General features: G+C 46.4%; 1 protein-coding gene across 12 annotated transcripts in view; it reads left to right on the forward strand.

The window, feature by feature from the left end:
• LOC125628606 (uncharacterized) overlaps window positions 1-16497 on the forward strand; it is a 175796-nt gene that overhangs the window by 152783 nt on the left and 6516 nt on the right. For 2 of the 12 annotated variants that reach the window (XM_075123903.1, XM_075123911.1), the window contains exons 2-4: window positions 8319-8396; window positions 11047-11173; window positions 16058-16171. The exons of 6 other annotated variants lie outside the window; for them this stretch is intronic. In XM_075123903.1, the coding sequence (XP_074980004.1) occupies window positions 8373-8396; window positions 11047-11173; window positions 16058-16171 (265 nt within the window). In that variant the 5' untranslated portion in view covers window positions 8319-8372. Of the gene's footprint in view, window positions 1-2238; window positions 3938-8318; window positions 8397-11046; window positions 11174-16057; window positions 16172-16497 lie in introns of those variants that run through there. 4 more of the 12 variants (XM_075123900.1, XM_075123899.1, XM_075123904.1 and 1 more) reach the window with 3 other exon arrangements.

Consider the following 16497-nt stretch of genomic DNA (forward strand, 5'->3'; position numbering starts at 1 on the left):
GTGTGAGTGCCTCAGTTTCCCCTATGCATTTCTTAAGTCTCTAGATGGTGGGATAAGGGGGTGTAATTGTTGAAGAGCAAAGGGCCAGGGTACATAAATGTCCGACACTCTGTCTCCTGGCAACTGATGGCCTGGGCCCTTCCCCGCTGCAAGATGAGAGCTAAAGGGTTGGAGAACAAAGGAATCAGGTGACCTCCTGGCCCAGGAAAGGGACAAAGCCCAGGGGAGGAGGGGCTGGAGAGGGAGTCATTTTGGAGCTGGCTGGGGATGTGGAGTGAAGTGCAGATGTGGTTGTCTGGCTCTCTGCGCTCCAAAATGGACCCAGCTGTGGGGTCCTGTTCTCTGTACCTACAAGCTCTGTTTCAGACTGTGTTCCTGTCATCTAATAAACCTCTGTTTTATTGGCTGGCTAAGAGTCACACCTGACTGCGGAGTTGGGGGGCAGGACCCTCTGGCTTCCCCAGGACCCCGCCTGGGCAGACTGGCTGGGGGAAGCGCACGGAGGGGCAGGGGAGGCTGAATGCTCCAAGGTCAGACCCAGGAAGGGGGAAGACATGTGAGCTTCTTGCCCTGAAGACAGTCTGCTCCCAGAGAGGACACGTCACCAGAGTCCTGACTGGCTTCATAGGGAGCAGTTCCAATCGCCCGGGGACTCCGTGACATTCCCGCTGTTCCAAGTACTCCCATTGACTCAGAAGTATCAAGCAGTAGGTGTGGGGCTAGGTTTTTTGTAGGATGAAGACCTTATTTGCAAGCTCTTTGAAGCAGGGCTCTGTCTGCAAACTCGAAAGCCATGTGTCAATGTGCTTTAGGGCTTCTACTCTGAGGGCTTCTACTCCACGGCTTCTACTCTGTGCTCCAGGGCCTCTACTCTGAGGTTTCTACTCTGAGTTGGTGAGACACACACACAATGTGACAACAGGAGAACTTTGCCTGTTTCTACAGGGCTCTGTTGCACTTGCACAGTGTGGGTCCTAAACACTCGTTTAAAATACCCATCACCAACCAGTTGATGTTTTACTTCCCTTCCTATTTTCAGTGTTCTCACTTGTTTGTCTGTGGTTTTGTTTGCTGTCTGTTGCTTTATTCCTTATTTTTCCTGATCTATGTGTGTGAAGTATTCATCAAATTAAGAATTGACATCCCATAGAAATGGTATAAGCCTTAGTGAATGCCTTTTACTCTCCTTTCCGGTATCAGAAAGTAGTATATTAATATTTGCTCTGAGAGCATGACTATTTCTAGTTGACTCCTAGATTTGTTTAGCATCTTAAAGCTGAGCTGTGTGCATGCAAGACGGATAGTTTTGTGAACTGCAGAAGTCCGTAGCATGCTAGTGTTTTGGCAGATGCTTCATTTTTTGAGAGCAGCTTTCCCTGAAGATTTAGTGATCTATGGTAGGAGGAGGTTATTAAATTGGGCCTCTGGTGCATATTTTTAATGCTTTTACTTAATGCCTATGACTTTGTTTTATTTCTGTAGCTGTTTTCACTATGCCACATTTTGGTGTGTTTACTAGCTTGTAGTGTTAGAAAGGATGATAAAATACATCTACTCCAAGGGCAGTGTCCATTTTCTTTTTATTTGATTTCATATTAAATGCACATCTTAAGCAGTGCACCTTATTAATTATCCCTTGTTTTAATATTCTTCCTTCTTCCATACCTATGAACTGTTTACAATATATATATTCTATCTAGGGTTTTTGTTTGTACTGGTAGCGCACATCCACGCATTACCTCAATAGTGGTGGAGCACATAACAAAATTCATTCCGCACATGGATGGAAATAATTAGAGGGAACATGGGTGACGACTCCCTCTTGGGTGGATGGGCCAATCCTGGGGCCCATTACTACTCGGTGATTGATTTTCCATTCCAAGTCCATAAAGTTGATTTTCAATATAAATGCTTTGTTCCTTACGTACGACGCATACGTTGATGTCTCAGTCATTCTGAGTCTTGACCAGTTATGAGCTTTTTTGTAGCTGCCTCTGTCACGGAGTCACTGGGTCAATGCTCTGGAACTACTCTGTAGGAAGCCAGTCAGGACTCTGGGGGAGTCTTCTCTCTCTGAACAGACTGTCTCCAGGGAAGAAGTTTACACAGCTTTAACGTTCCTGGGAGCATTCAGCATCCCCTTTCACACCGTGTGTTTCCTGTAGCGAGTCCACCCATACGGGGCTCTTGGGGAAGCCAGAGGGCCCTGCACCCCAACTCTGCAGTCGGACATTACTGTCAGCCAGACAGTAAAACAGAAGGTTTATTAGGCGACCGGAATACAGCATAGAACAGAGTCTCGCTTCCCAGGCTAGAGGTGTCTCCTGGTTGCACCCCTCTCCTGGGTCTCACCTGCCCCGAGGGCCTCAGCAGAAATCACACACCCAATTCCCACCACCGAAGTATTGTTGCAGTAGACTGGGAAACTGAGGTACACACAGTGTTCGTATAGGGGAGTAAGACGCATATGCAGCATAACAAGATGAATAAACTCCCACTTTGTCACAGCCTCACGTGATCTCCCCTATGGATAAATACCCTCCAAGAGATATGTTCGATGTGATGGGTTTGTCAGGTCTCAGATGAGAGCTGCTGGCAAAGACCAAGTGACCCTTTGCCACAGGATCTCTGTGTCACCGTCTAACCCCCGTAGGCCAGGGAGAGGACAACTTTCTGCCAATGGCCTTCAGGACGGGTGCTGAGTTCACTGCAGTGCCCCTCGTCCCCTCTCCATTTCCCTTCTCGGTGTGCTGTCTGGGACGCTGCTCTGCTTCCTTCTCCCCAAGCCACCCCGTATCTACTCCATGTGCCAGGCTTCTGGCAGCCCCCAGTGAGAGGCCAACCAGTCCATCAAACTGCTGGGCCTCAAGTTTTCTGGGGTGCACCTCTGTGAGTCCAATTGCCCCCATCCCAGGGGTGCTACAGGGGTATGTTCTTCTAGTGTGTCAGGGCTCCACCCTCTGGCTGAGGCCCCGGGACACTTTCTTCCTCTGTTGGTGTACCAGGTGAAACAACTGTCAGCAAACAACGGTAAATAAAGGAATGAAAGAAAAGAAAGTGGGGGGAGGGGATATGGGCCTCTCTTACTTGTAGGGGCTGTGGGAGCATCTCAGTCCCCTTCAGAGGTTACTGGGTTTCCAGCGCAAGTTTCAGCCTGCTCCCCCTTTGAGCTCCAGGGATTCCCACCCTCCCTCAGTGAAGGCCAGAGCCCCGAATGCTGCCAGCCCTCTCTTTGGGGGTGGAATTGTTCCACAGACTGTTCCCTTCCCAGGGTTGCCCCCTATGAGTAGAGTAGGTCTCTCCTGTTAACTCCTGCTCCAGTCCTGGCATGGTTTGTGGGTGTGGAGGAGCTGGTCCAGTCAAGACTAAAGTAGCAGTTTAACCCCTTCTGTGCCAGCGTGGGGTTTATATAGGCCTACCCAGGCCCAGGGAATGGCACCCTATCAGCCCCATGCCTGATGTGGTGGGGATACTCACTGGCAGCATTGCCTTTGATGGGGTACTGCTCCCAATCTCTCCCCTCCCCCTTTACTGCCACCACAATGCCTCTCACCTTCACTTCCTGAGGGGTGACCACCAGAAGGTGTGTTTCGTTATCCCTTTCCCCACCCCCCCAGGATCCGTTGTGCACCCTCCCTCACTCACCTCTGTCTCGGGAGACAAGGCGGGCCATGGGGTGCGGGTGATGCTCTGCTGGAGATCCATCATCACTGAACGAGTGGCAGCCTTGACCCTCCTCGAAGGTTGCCGGGATGCTGATGTGCACTGGAGGAGAACTGGGGCTTGACTGAGTCCATGGACCATTTGGCCCACACTCTGTCACTGGAAAGCCTGCTCTGCGTGGCTGCCAATTGCTGCTGGAGGCGTTGCGCCCGTAAGTCCCTGTAACGCTGTCTTCAGTGACCCGAGAGCATGAGCACCAGCCTCAGGCAGACTGGTAAGAAGCAGGGCACAAACCCCAAATTGATTGTGAGGTCGATATGTAGATTTCACCAGCCAAGTATCCAGTGTAAAGGCTTCAGGCACTGTAACAGCATTAACATGGAATCACAGACAGTCCCCTTGGGTCATCCCGTAGATCTCACCATGTAGGTGAGCTCACCTTTGTGACGGATGGTCCCTTACAACAGGGGTTCTCAAGTTTTTTCTTTCTCAGGCCCCCCCAACATGCTATAAAAACTCTATGGCCCTCGTGGGCCACAATAACTGGTTTTCTGCATGCAAAAGCCAGGGCTGGCATTTGGGGGTAGCAAGCAGGGCAACTGCCTGGGGCCCCATGTCACAGGGCCCCCCAAAAAGCAACATTGCTTTGGCTTCAGCCCCGTGTGGTGGGACTCAGGGCCCTGAACTTCAGCCCCATGCGCTGCGACTTCAGCTTTCTGCCGTGGGCCTCAGCGAGTCTAATATTGGCCCTGCTTGGCAGCTCCCCGATAACTGCTTGTGGCCCCCTAGGGGTCCCAGGCCCCTGGTTGAGAACCTTACACCATGAATCACAGCAATGTTCAGGTTGCTGCCAGTCCCAAAGGACCAGTCACTTCCTTAGGTCAATTGAATCTTAGATCTCCCAACAAAGACAACACTTATAGCCAGTCCTGTAATAACCTGTATTTAGATTTATTTAAAAGAAAATGAGAGTTGTTTACAAAGTTAAAGCAGGTTAAAGCAGATGAGTTAGTCTTAAATTTCAAAAGGTAATAGAAGCTTCTCTAATAAGCAAGCTCTACATATTCTTTAGGACTAACCCAGGCTAAGGAGCTGGGGATCTCTTGCTTATGCCTAGAAACTGCCCCCCAGAATCCAAGCAGCATAGAGATCATCAGTTCCTTCTGTAGGCGTTTTTTATCCCCTTCCTGCCATGTGCGCTGAGCTACAAGCTCAGCTAATGGGACATCAAGAGCACAACAACACTCTTTTGTCTTCTTTAACATCCCATAATAGTCTATCTGGTGTTGATGGACCTTTCCTGCCAGGCGGGGTGTAATTCATTCTATTGCCAATCAGGACTTTACCTAGGTAAAGTCTCTCTCCTGTCCGGTGATTTACAAAGCCACAGAGGCTCACAATGCAACTAGTCAGATATTAACCGAGGCAGCAACTCAATAAAGCATTCAATAAAATCTAAACACATTCTTATAATTCTAATACCTGTTTTAACAATTAGTTCCAGATTTGCCTGTTACTTTGGGGTACGCTCATTTATTCGGCTTACTCTTCTGGGAGGGGGGTTCTATAATTCTATCAATGTACTGCTTGTGTCACGTGTGTTTTCAGATGGAGCTCTACTCCTCCCTCAGGTAAGTCCCCTCCCAATGGAGCTATCCTGCAGGACCTAGGTTCCCCAGGGCTGGGTCGTATGCACGCACACACACACACACACACACATACATAAATGGAGCAAGTCTGAGCGGACCAGGTCAATCAGCACTTTCAAGCTGACCCCCTTATATGTCCCTGGACTCAATGGGCTGGGTCAAGAAGTACTTTCAAGCTGCCACCCTTATGTGTCACTGATTCAGCACGTCCCTGTACCCACTCTCGCTTCACAATTGTACTGGTCGTAACCCACTGGATGAGCAAACCCCACAGTATTTTGGGCGCTGCAGGGATCTTTAGCTTAGGTAAGAGAAGCGTTGCTGCAGAGTAAATGGGGAAGCTAAAAACACAAAAGAGTAAAGCTCAGAGAGAGAGAGAGAGAAGCAACCAGCTTAACCATAAAAGTTATTTATTGAATAATCGTGATAACTACACAAGGATGGCTAAACAAACGTAGCATACATTGTTAAAGGTTAATACTTAAGGTAGAAAGGAAAACAAAGAGAAAGAAAGAAAAGGATCTCACCGCTCCCTGAAGCTCAAACTGATCGGGGTTCCCAGGTGATGGTGGTAGCTCGGGGTCCTGAGTGCGGAAGACAGGCAGAGCCCCCAGCACGATCAGTCAGGAGATGGAGTCCCAGTGGAACTGATGCAGAGTCAGGGTCCATGCATCAGAACACTGACAGGAGGGTGAGTAGGGATTTTTGTAGAGAAAATACAATGGTTAAAGGGAGAACACTAGATTTGTTTGTAGGTAAACTGATGACTCAAGGGTTTGCTTTAGGTTAGACAATAGGAGCTGATCACTCTTGGCTGTGTGTGGTGTTTTCTTCTAGGGAGCTCACAATGCAACTAGGCTGCTTCAGTATTTTGGATATCAGTCAAGGATTTATTACTAGAATTGGTCTGATAACTGCTGAGCTGGGTGCGTGCAGGCGTAGGTTCATTAATATCTGGAACAGAGATTCCCCATGATGCAATGCTTCCCTGCTTTTCTGGTCCCAGAGTTCAGTGCAGTTCTCTGTTCTTCATTCTGTATGCTAATCCCTGTCCCATTTTTCATGCAGATGAGGCTAGGGGAGTTGTCTCTGTTCTCCATTCTGTATGCTAATGGAGATGTCTTAATCTTGTCACCCTTGTCAGGAGGGGTCTAGGTGTGTCTCCCAATGCCCTTCACTGCTCTCTGCAAGCCTTTTCTCTGATCGGTTTTGGTTCAAGCAGAGACTGGTGTTTGTGTGGGGAGGTAACTTTCATGAGTCAGACAGGCTAGATACTATGCCCTGGTTCCCCAAGAACACAGAGCTGACTGGTATCACAATACTAACACAGGTGAGCCAGACTGATTCCAGCTATGTGTTTGTCCACGTTCAATTAAGACATGGGGGCTTTTGCAAGAGCTAACACCTCATCTGCCAGTGTCACAGGCAGGATGGGCAGGGTTGGTGTGTCTAACCTCTGTTTGCCAGAAGCTGGGAATGGGTGACAGGGGGTGGATCGCTTGATGATTCCCTGTTCTGTTCATTCCCTCTGAACCACCTTCCATTCGCCACTGAGCTAGATGGACCATTGTTCTGACGCAGTGGGCCGTTCTTATGTTCACAGTCTCTATCAGGAGTATCTTCTCCTTTAGAGTCACTGGGGAGCCACAGAAAGAAACGAGGTGTGCTGAGGCAAGAAGGCCCAGTCTCAGAGCCCCTGGGGTCACGCTTGCCAAAAGCTGAAACTAGGTCCATCCCATGAAAGGGGCCACTCCCAGGAGAGACTGTATAAAGGTGGGAGCATCAAACAACTTTGTAAACCCGAGACAGCTGCCTTGGGGGCAATGACGGGAGAATCCCCCAAAGTGAATCGTTTGATTCTGCTCTTCTCTGGCCTTTGGTTCATAGAATCATAGAACTGGAAGGGACCTTGAGAGGTCCCTTTAGTCCAGTCCCCTGCATTCAATGCAGGACTAAGTATTACCACCCCTGAGAAGTATTAGTTCAGCCTGCTCTTAAAAATCCCCAATGATGGAGATTCCATAACCTCCCTAGGCAATTTATTCCAGTGCTTATCCACTCTGACAGGAAGTTTTTCCTAATGTCTGACCTAAACCTCCCTTTCTGCAATTTAAGCCCATTGCTTCTTGTCCTATCCTCAGAGGTTAAGAAGAACAATTTTTCTGCCTCCTTCTTGTAACAACCTTTTATTTACTTGAAAACTGTGATCCTGTCCCCTCTCAGTCTTCTCTTCTCCAGACTAAAGAAACGCAATTTTTTCAATCTTCCCTCATGGGTCATGTTTTCTAGACCTTGAATCATTTTTGTTGCTCCTCTCTGGACTTTCTCCAATTTCTCCACATCTTTCCTGAAATGTGGCACCCAGAACTGGACACACTACTCCAGTTGAGGCCTAAACAGCACGGAGTACAGTGGAAGAATTACTACTCATATCTTGCTTACAACACTCCTCCTAATACATCCCAGAATGATGTTCGGGTTTTCTGTAACAATGTTACACTGTTGACTCATATTTAGCTTCTGATCCACTAAGACCCCCAGATCCCTTTCCACAGTACTCCTTCCTAGGAAGTCATTTCCCATTTTATATGTATGCAACTGATTGTTCCTTCCTAAGTAAAGTACTTTGGATTTGCCCTTATTGAATTTCATCCTATTGACTTCAGACCATTTCTCCAGTTTGACCAGATCATTTTGAATTTTAATTCTATCCTCCAAAGCACTCTTTCTTTCTCTCTGTTTTCCTTTCTAACTTAAGCAACCCCTCCCAGCTTGGTATCGTCCGCAGAGAGACTCTGATACTGGGAGGGTTTCACCATGTCTCAGAGGGTTACACCCTGGTGGGAGGGGGCTTGGCCTGTACTGGAATAAGGTCACTCTGTGCTTCTCAGTGTGGCAGAACCTAGAATGTCCATTAGCAGGGACAAATCTTGTGGGGGAATCGGCATGCGGAATGGACAAAACCCCCATCTGAATTCTCTCACATTGCCCTTCTCACCCTGGCAGGCTATGGAATAACGTCCAAGTTTCTCTCCATCCCATCCTCTGAGGAGGAAGGAAATGGCTGCAATGGAGCTGGCTCAGGTAAGGGATTATGAGGGAGCTGGTGGTGGGTTCTGCTTGGAGGGAGAGGAGCAGTAAATGCATAGGAGGGTGGGAGCTGCTAGAGGTGGTGGGAGGCAGGAAATATCTAGAGTGGAGAAAGGGAGGGGACAAACCTGCTGAGACTTGTGTAATGTAGAGTGTGATGGGTTGTCACTCCCAGGGTGCAGTCTGGAGGGCTTCTGGGAACCACTGTGCCCTCTAACCCTCAAGCTGGGCTGGCCCTTTTCACACTGCTTTGCTGGAGATTCAGCCAGCCTCTCCAGGCCCTGTTATCACCCAACACGACAGCAGGTGGCGCCATGCATCCAACTAAACTACCTGAGTGTGTTACCTAAGCGACTCAAGGACAGATAGAAGATAACAGCCAATTTCTCAGCAATAAGTGTTAGCAAACAGATCAAAGCAGATTTACTTTTTGGCTATTTGCTAAGTAAAGTAAGCCTAACATATAGATGGATAGAATTTGAATTAGCAATTTCTCACCCTGAGTGATGATAGAAGCAGTCCACCAAGTTTCCATACACAAGCTAGAAATCCCTATACCCTCGGACCAGCACTTCCCCCAGTTCAGTCTTTGTTCCTCAGGTGCTTCCTGTAGTTCTCTTGTGTGGGGAATGAGGCCAAGAGATGATGTCACACCCCACCTTTTGTAGTTTTTCCATATGGCGGGAACCCTTTGTTCCAAACTCAGTTCCCAGTCCAGTTAGTGGAAAAATACAGGTACCAAAATGGAGCTGAGTGTCATGTGGTTTGGTCACATGCCTTAGCATGCCCTGCTGCATCATAGTAGCCATGACTCATAGGCTGTCTGAAACATTCACAGGAAGGCTAAGCTCTTCCATGGTCCGTTGTCTTTGTTGGTGAGCCATCAGCACTGTCTGGCTTCTTCATTGTTGTACCTGAAAGGCTAGTTGTGAGTGTTACCCAGAGTAAGCACATTTGAAATACAGATACATAGTCAATATTCATAACTTCAATACAAACATGATCCATGCACACAAATAGAATAATCATATTCAGCAAATCATAACTTTTCCAATGACACCGCACATGATGCATCTTGCACAAAATGCCTCATAATTATGTCCTCATCATATTATAATCATACCACTGTACTGAATACGAGGTGTAGTGTCAGATAGGGCCTAATTTCAAGGCACAGGAGTTTGGAATGGAACTTCTCCTCTTTGTGGAACAGGAAATAACCCTTCAGCCAGGGCTGGAAAAACTTCCCAGACTCCCAGTGCAGGAGCCTGAATCTACCGACACTTCATTAGTTCCTCTCCCCCCCCCCCCCCATCTTTGTGGCAACTGATAACTTTACCAGTGATGATTTTATCTTCTCTTTTGAGGTCATTGATAAGAATGTTAAATAGCACAGGGCTAAGAACCAATCCTTGCGGGAACCCGCTGGAAAGAAATCCACTCAACCATGTTTCCCCATTTACAATCACAGTTTTTAATGTATATCATATATGCCGTGTGTATTTGTATCTTTCTAGTTTTCTAGTCAAAATATTGTGCTGAATCAACTCATATGCCTTACAGAAGTCTAGGTATATTACATCAATACTTTTAGCTGTAACTAAACTTTTGATCTCATCCAATAAGAATATCCAGTTAGTTTGATAGGATAATATGATTTTCCTATTTGTGTCTAAACCTTTGTTAATGGGTACTAATTATATTACCCTCCTTTAATTCTTTATTAATGAAATCCAGTATCGGCTGCTCCATTCTCTTGCCCAGTATCGATTTCAGACTAACACTCTTGTAACTAGCTGGATCATCTCTTTTACATTTTTTAAATATTGGCACAGCATTAGCTTTATTCCAGTCTTCTGGAATTTCCCCAGTGTTCCAAGTCCTAATTAGAATCAACATTAACAGTCCACCACGCTCCTCCACCAGGTCTTTCAAAACTCTGGTTATCTTGACCCGCTGATTTAAACATGTCTAACTTTAATAGCTGCTGTTTAACGTCCTCATGAGTTATTGTTGGAATAGAAAGACTGTTGGCGTCAACATCTTATGATATGAGTTACATCATCTGTTTTTCTCCAAATCCAGGAGAGAAATATTTATTGAACACTTTTACTTCTTCTGCATTATTTTTGATAATTCTGACTTTTCCATCGAGCAGTTTACCACTGTAACTGTTGGGATTAATTTTGTACTTAATATACTTTTAAAAACTTCCTTCTTATTTTCATTGATTAATCATTGATTTCTGATAGCTTCCCTTACCAGTTTCCTACAATTCTAACCTTTTAACATATATTCTTTACTCTTGACTTCCCCTTTCTTCCATATATTTTATTTGGAGAGTGTTGGGATTCCCACCAGGGAGCCACCAGCAGGGTCCAGAGACAGCCCCATCTCCTCTATCAAGCTCTGGCTAGTAACTATGTGATAAATGTGAAGACCCTGCCTCCGTCTATCAGCTGAGACACACAAAGGTTCTCTCTTTCTACCCTCTGATGCCTCCTGGCTGCTCTAAGCAAGGTGGGGTGGGACTCGGTTAACATGTGCCTCCTGGAGCTTCCATTTACCTGGTGCTGCTGTTCCCTGGATAGTGGGGCTGTGTCTGGGGCAGCAGGTACTGAGTTTTGGACTCTTGCTCTTTCAGGGGCCATTGACTTTCGAGGAGGTGGCTGTGTATTTCACCAGGGAAGAGGGGGCTCTGCTGGACCCCACTCAGAGAGCCCTCTACAGGGATGTCATGCAGGAGAACTATGAGACGGTGGTCTTGCTGGGTAAGGAGTCCTGTCCTCTTCCTTATTAGAAGCTGTGGGGTCTCTAAAGAACCTGAGTAGTAATAACTTTATACCTTTATTTGTTTTGACAAGTTTCCTTGCCCCCTTTTTTTTGCCTTCTCTCCCACCCACTAGTATAATTTTTGGACATGTGCTTTTTTGGTGCCGTTAGTCATTTTAAAATTGCATTTAATGTATCCTTATTGGCTACATTAATAACTACATTCATAACTGTAGCTTTCATGCCTTTTCCTCATTTTAAGAGGAAAGTATGCTGCCTGTAGAATTCTAAATTAAGTAAATAGGTGTATGGCTCATGCATGGCTTGTGTGACTGTCAGATGAGCTCCTCTTTTGATAGGAGAGGGCATAATGTTGCCATTCAGGGTGAAGGGAGAACAGAGCCATGGGAGGGGAGGAGAAGGGGGGGAGTAGATAATTCTGGGGTGCCAAGACATGGGGAGGGTGTGTGCATGGTTAGAGCTAAGAAGCAGCAGGGAGGGATGAGGTAGTGAGAGACGAGGAGGGAACACAAGAAGGTCCCGACGTGCTGGGAGGTGGTTCCGGCTGAGAGTAATGGGAAGAAGGCTAGGGGAGTATGGAGGAAGGCACCCAGGCAGTGAGCTGGGTGGGTCAGTGGGAGGGAGGAGAGGTTTGGGGATCTAGAGCTGTGGGGGATCCCAGACCTTTAGCCCTGAATTCCTACCCAAGCCTTGTTGCTTTAGAGCCTACACTCCAGTTTTACTTCTGTTTAGTTTTACTTCATTATACATTTCCCCCCCAAATACTATTATTTTAACTCTTGACCTCCCTCTCTCACTCATTAGCCCCTCCCCATATAACCTCCCCATTTCTATGCACAGCCACCCTGGGCACTGATCCTGAGTCCTTGCTGCATTCCTCCCTACCATAGCAGGGCCGCTACCCAGGCACAAATGGGCACTTTGTTGGTGATGTCACAGGCTGGTAGTGTAGCCTGTACCATTTTTACACCTATAAGATTACGTATTGGAGTACAACTTGCCCTTGTCCATGGCTACTCAAAGTTAATTGAGAAAATGAAATTTGGTGAAACACACAAAAACTTGATTTAATACAGACAGTTATAACTGAAATCATAGGCAAAAATCAATACACATAATGATGAGACTAAGATAAGAATAGTAAAGAGGGTCTTCCACTGTGCATACTTACCAGTTATGGACACCATTGGAAACAAAGATCAAGGGGCAAGGGAGCCCATCAGAAAGGAGGCCCTGCTTCAATTTACACTGTCTCAGGGACCCGACAAAATGAAAAAATGGTTACTAGGAGAGGTATTTTATCCGCTTTCTTTTGGTAATAGGATGGCTATATACCATATCTGCTCCTTTACTCTGATTACGATAATGTCAATAGCTGCCCTAACCCATATGTTGCCTTTGGGAAGTCCATAATTAAGCATCAAGCATTAATGCTCATGATTTACATCACTTATTTCTTAATAATTTCAATATATGAATGTGGTCTAACTGCTGAGATACTGCATAGCAACCTAATTGTTAAAGCCGCCCAAACTGCCTTCTTTCAGAATCCTGTGGTGTGTTGCACCTGTTTGTGGTTACTCGTTAGTCTCTCAAAATGAGGGTGCAAAATATCTGACCTAGGATTGTCTCCTTAGGCCTATTCAGGTAAATCCCAGAATTCAGCATAACTACTCCCACAAAGCCTCAACCTAATATAAGGCCCTTACCTGTAGCAAGCTTAGGCTATGTCTACACTACCCTGGTCAGTCAACCTACGCTGCGCAACTCCAGCTACATGAATAATGTAGCTGGAGTCGATGTACCTTAGGTCGAGTTACCGCAGGGGCTACTTACCTAACTCGATCTGCAGTCAATTTGGTGGGTCTTTACGAGACCCGCTACATCGACCCCCGGTGGATGGATCTCAGAGCTTTGATCTCGGCTGTAGTGTAGTCCCTGCCCTTAATAACCCATTTATTTCCGTTCACCTCCTTCCCCCTCCACACATGTTCCAAGCTAATAAGCAATACTCTGATCATGACATTTTACCTCTAGGAAGTATAAAATTGCCCAGAAGACATGAGACTAGGTCATAGATCATAAAATCAGGTCAGGGTAAAGAGGAGTGAGAGTTTGGAAAGAGTCTTGTCCCCCCTCTCCCCATCTGCAGCAGCCACAAGCTGTCTTCCCTCCAGGCTCCTTGGATCTTTGAGCCTGTCCCTCCTGAGGTTGCGTGGCCCCGTTCTTGTTTCTTACATTCTCCTTTTCTGGAAGAATTAGAGGGTGTTGCTCCCAAAATTTTGTGTTTAATTCCCCAGCCTTCTCCACACACTGGGGGAGTTTAATGCTCCCTCCCATTACACCTGAGTCACTAGATTTCCTCATTCCCCAAAATGTGCTTTTGCGATGTCACAGTTCTGGGGTAGCTAAGCCTTTAGCCTGCCTCCATGGTCTGCTCAAGGAATGCCCCCTCAGGTATCAGGCTTCTAACCAGCCCCTCTCTATGGGTCGGGACCCACATGCCTCTCCTTTTTGACCAGGGTTTGAGGATTGTAGCTTGTCTTCCACGGTGTTCACTGGACTAAAGTCCAGTTCCTGTACTTTTGCTTTCTCTCCAAGGGCTGTGAGCAGTGTGTGTGTGTGTGTGTGTGTGTGTGATAGAGGTGGGAATTTTGGTGATACATGTATGATGCCAATACACAACTCAGTTTCCCTCTGTGATTGGTATTGCTATGATTATAAAGAACAGGAGACATGAGGTGTTTTGTCATGTAGCTGTCATGGGGTGATATGAATGGGTCATTAAGGACTGGCTAGGACCAACCTACATCAATGGAATACCCGACAGAGACAAGGCAATAATTGTCACCTTTAGGAGGATCTCTGCTTGGCTGAGTGAAGCATACATGGACTCGTTATGTTTTTGGGAGCAGGAAGAACTGAGATCGCAGATGCAGGCCGCTCTACTGGAGCGAAGACAAATGGACAGGCACAGTGAAAGGAAACCAAACTGTTTTCTACAGCAGCATGGCTCCAGGGCATTGACCAGCATGGACTATATTGTTTTCTTCACTTCTCTGTCCTAATCTAAGGACTTTCCAATGCTGTGTTTTGGTTGACTAATAAACCCCGCTGTGTTTTAAAAGTCTGCCCAGTGTCACAGCAAAAACTTGCTCTGTGCATTGATTGAGGAACAGTCTCTGGAGAGGAGTGTCGTTCAGCTGGACCTGCTGGGCAGAGCTCACAGGTTGGAATAGGAGTGTTGAAGCCAGAGGCTCAGTCTCTGGTGTTGAAGCTCCATGGCCCATCCTTGTGGAAGAGTGGGACCACTTGGGAGTTTTGTGCACTGAAGAGGCACCTCCCAAGGACTGTTTAAAAGCCAGGGCATTGCACAGATCCTATGGATCCATGACAGTGTGCCCGTGTGCCTGATGGGGAAAAGATATAAAACAGGAAAAGGATCTAAATGTGTATTTACCATCACCCCCTCATCAGTCCTTGTGGGAATCCCTGATCAGTTCCAAAGTGTATTAAAACCTTCCTTAAAGGCTGACCTCTTGGTTATCAGGTCATGTCAGTTTTGTTAGAGGGCTTTCCCTTCACCCTCCCACTTCCCTGGTTCTTGTCATGCAGACAGAAAACAGCAAAAGACCAGAAGTCCAAAGTGCAGATAATACAATGTTTATTGGGGGTAGTTTCCAAGCAAGCATATTCCGAAGCCCTTCACACCAGTCAGGCTTATCTCTATACGCCGATAGAGACTGTTCCCCAGTGTTCCATTCCTTCTCTGATGCCACCGAGCGTTTTCCCTGTGTCCCCCTTCCCAGCCTTGATGCTGCAGAGCCTGCCTGTGTCCCTGTTCCCGTTCCCCCCCGCATAACAAACATGATTCCAATTTCCCTTCCCCCTTCTGTTTGACCCCATTTACATAGTAATATTCTCAGCTATACCTTAACCAATCATTGTGCTGAAATTTAACTAACCAATCCTAACATATTGTAACATAATTCTCTAACCAATTGTATCCCACTACCCTAATTAACTTATACCTCGCAAAATTAATTATACAGCAGACAGAAACAATTAGAGAACCAGACTGATTAACAATGTAAAAGTGGTGGCCAAAAATATAAAACAATACAGAAATGAGGGTTTCACAAACACAACCACTGATAAATGATTTCTTGCCAGACAGGATGCTGTCAAACTAAGTTTTCTTTAACCACCTTAAGATCCGTTTCTTTATCTGGTGGTGATGGGCACTATCCGGACAGGATCGTCTTCCTAACAGCCCAATACCACCTTATTTCAATGTGACTGGTTTGGGATGTGAGGATGTGACCCTACACTTCCCAGTTTATGGCTGCCCCTGCTGCTTAGGCAAAGGCTTTAGCCTAAGAACAAGGCTTCAGACTATTCTAGTGAGAGAAGGCCCATACACAGGCGGACCGTGATTTCGATTCTTTGTTTTTATACCCCTGTAGGTAACTAAGTGATAAAAATACACCTAAGTTCTTAAAGTGTAGACTTTACAGGGAGGCCTGAATATCTATCTTCTAACAGTGGGTTCTACGCCTTCCCCCATTCTGTGTCTGTCTTGTCTATTTAGATTGTAAATTCTTCAGGGCATGGGCCATCTACTATTCTGTGTTTTGTACTTTGTCTAGCAGAATGGGGACTCACTATTAGTTGGTCCTTAGGCACTAAGGTAATGAATATGATTTATAATAATAATAACTCTCCTGCCATTTTGAGCCAACTAAGGTGGCCTTGGTATGTTACTGCTTAAAAATGATCTGGGGTTAAAATCATGGAATATTCTTTGTGACAAGTATCTGACAAATTCCACTGACCTCCCTTGTTTTCTTTGCCTGGAGTAGGGTTTCCAGTTTCCAAACCTGATGTGATATGGCAGCTGGAAGGAGGGGAAGAGCCATGGGTCCCAGACCTCCAGGGCTCTGAGAAAGAAGTGCTCCTGATACCTGCCTGCACAGGTGAGGAATTAGTTAAACCAACGCAAAAACTGTTTGGGAATGCAGGAAACATTTGGGATGCCCTACAAAGACCTGTGAGCTCTCCAAGTTCAGGATTGTTCCTTGCACATGTGGAATCATTAGGCAGATGTCACTCATGGCTTTCCTCCTATTCTGACTGACAACTGGCAGCAGGTCCCTCCCCGATCTCACTTTCCCCTGAGTGTTCTGGTGAGATGCAGGCCAAAACTGATCCCTTCCTCTCTCCTCTGTGGAAGGGTTTGGGGAAAATTAGCTCCTGATAAGTTTGATCTCACCCACACATATTTTGGTTTGTTCATCCGTTT

The sequence above is a fragment of the Caretta caretta genome, chromosome 28 (genome assembly GCF_965140235.1).
Source record: "Caretta caretta isolate rCarCar2 chromosome 28, rCarCar1.hap1, whole genome shotgun sequence".
Classification (NCBI taxonomy): domain Eukaryota; kingdom Metazoa; phylum Chordata; order Testudines; family Cheloniidae; genus Caretta; species Caretta caretta.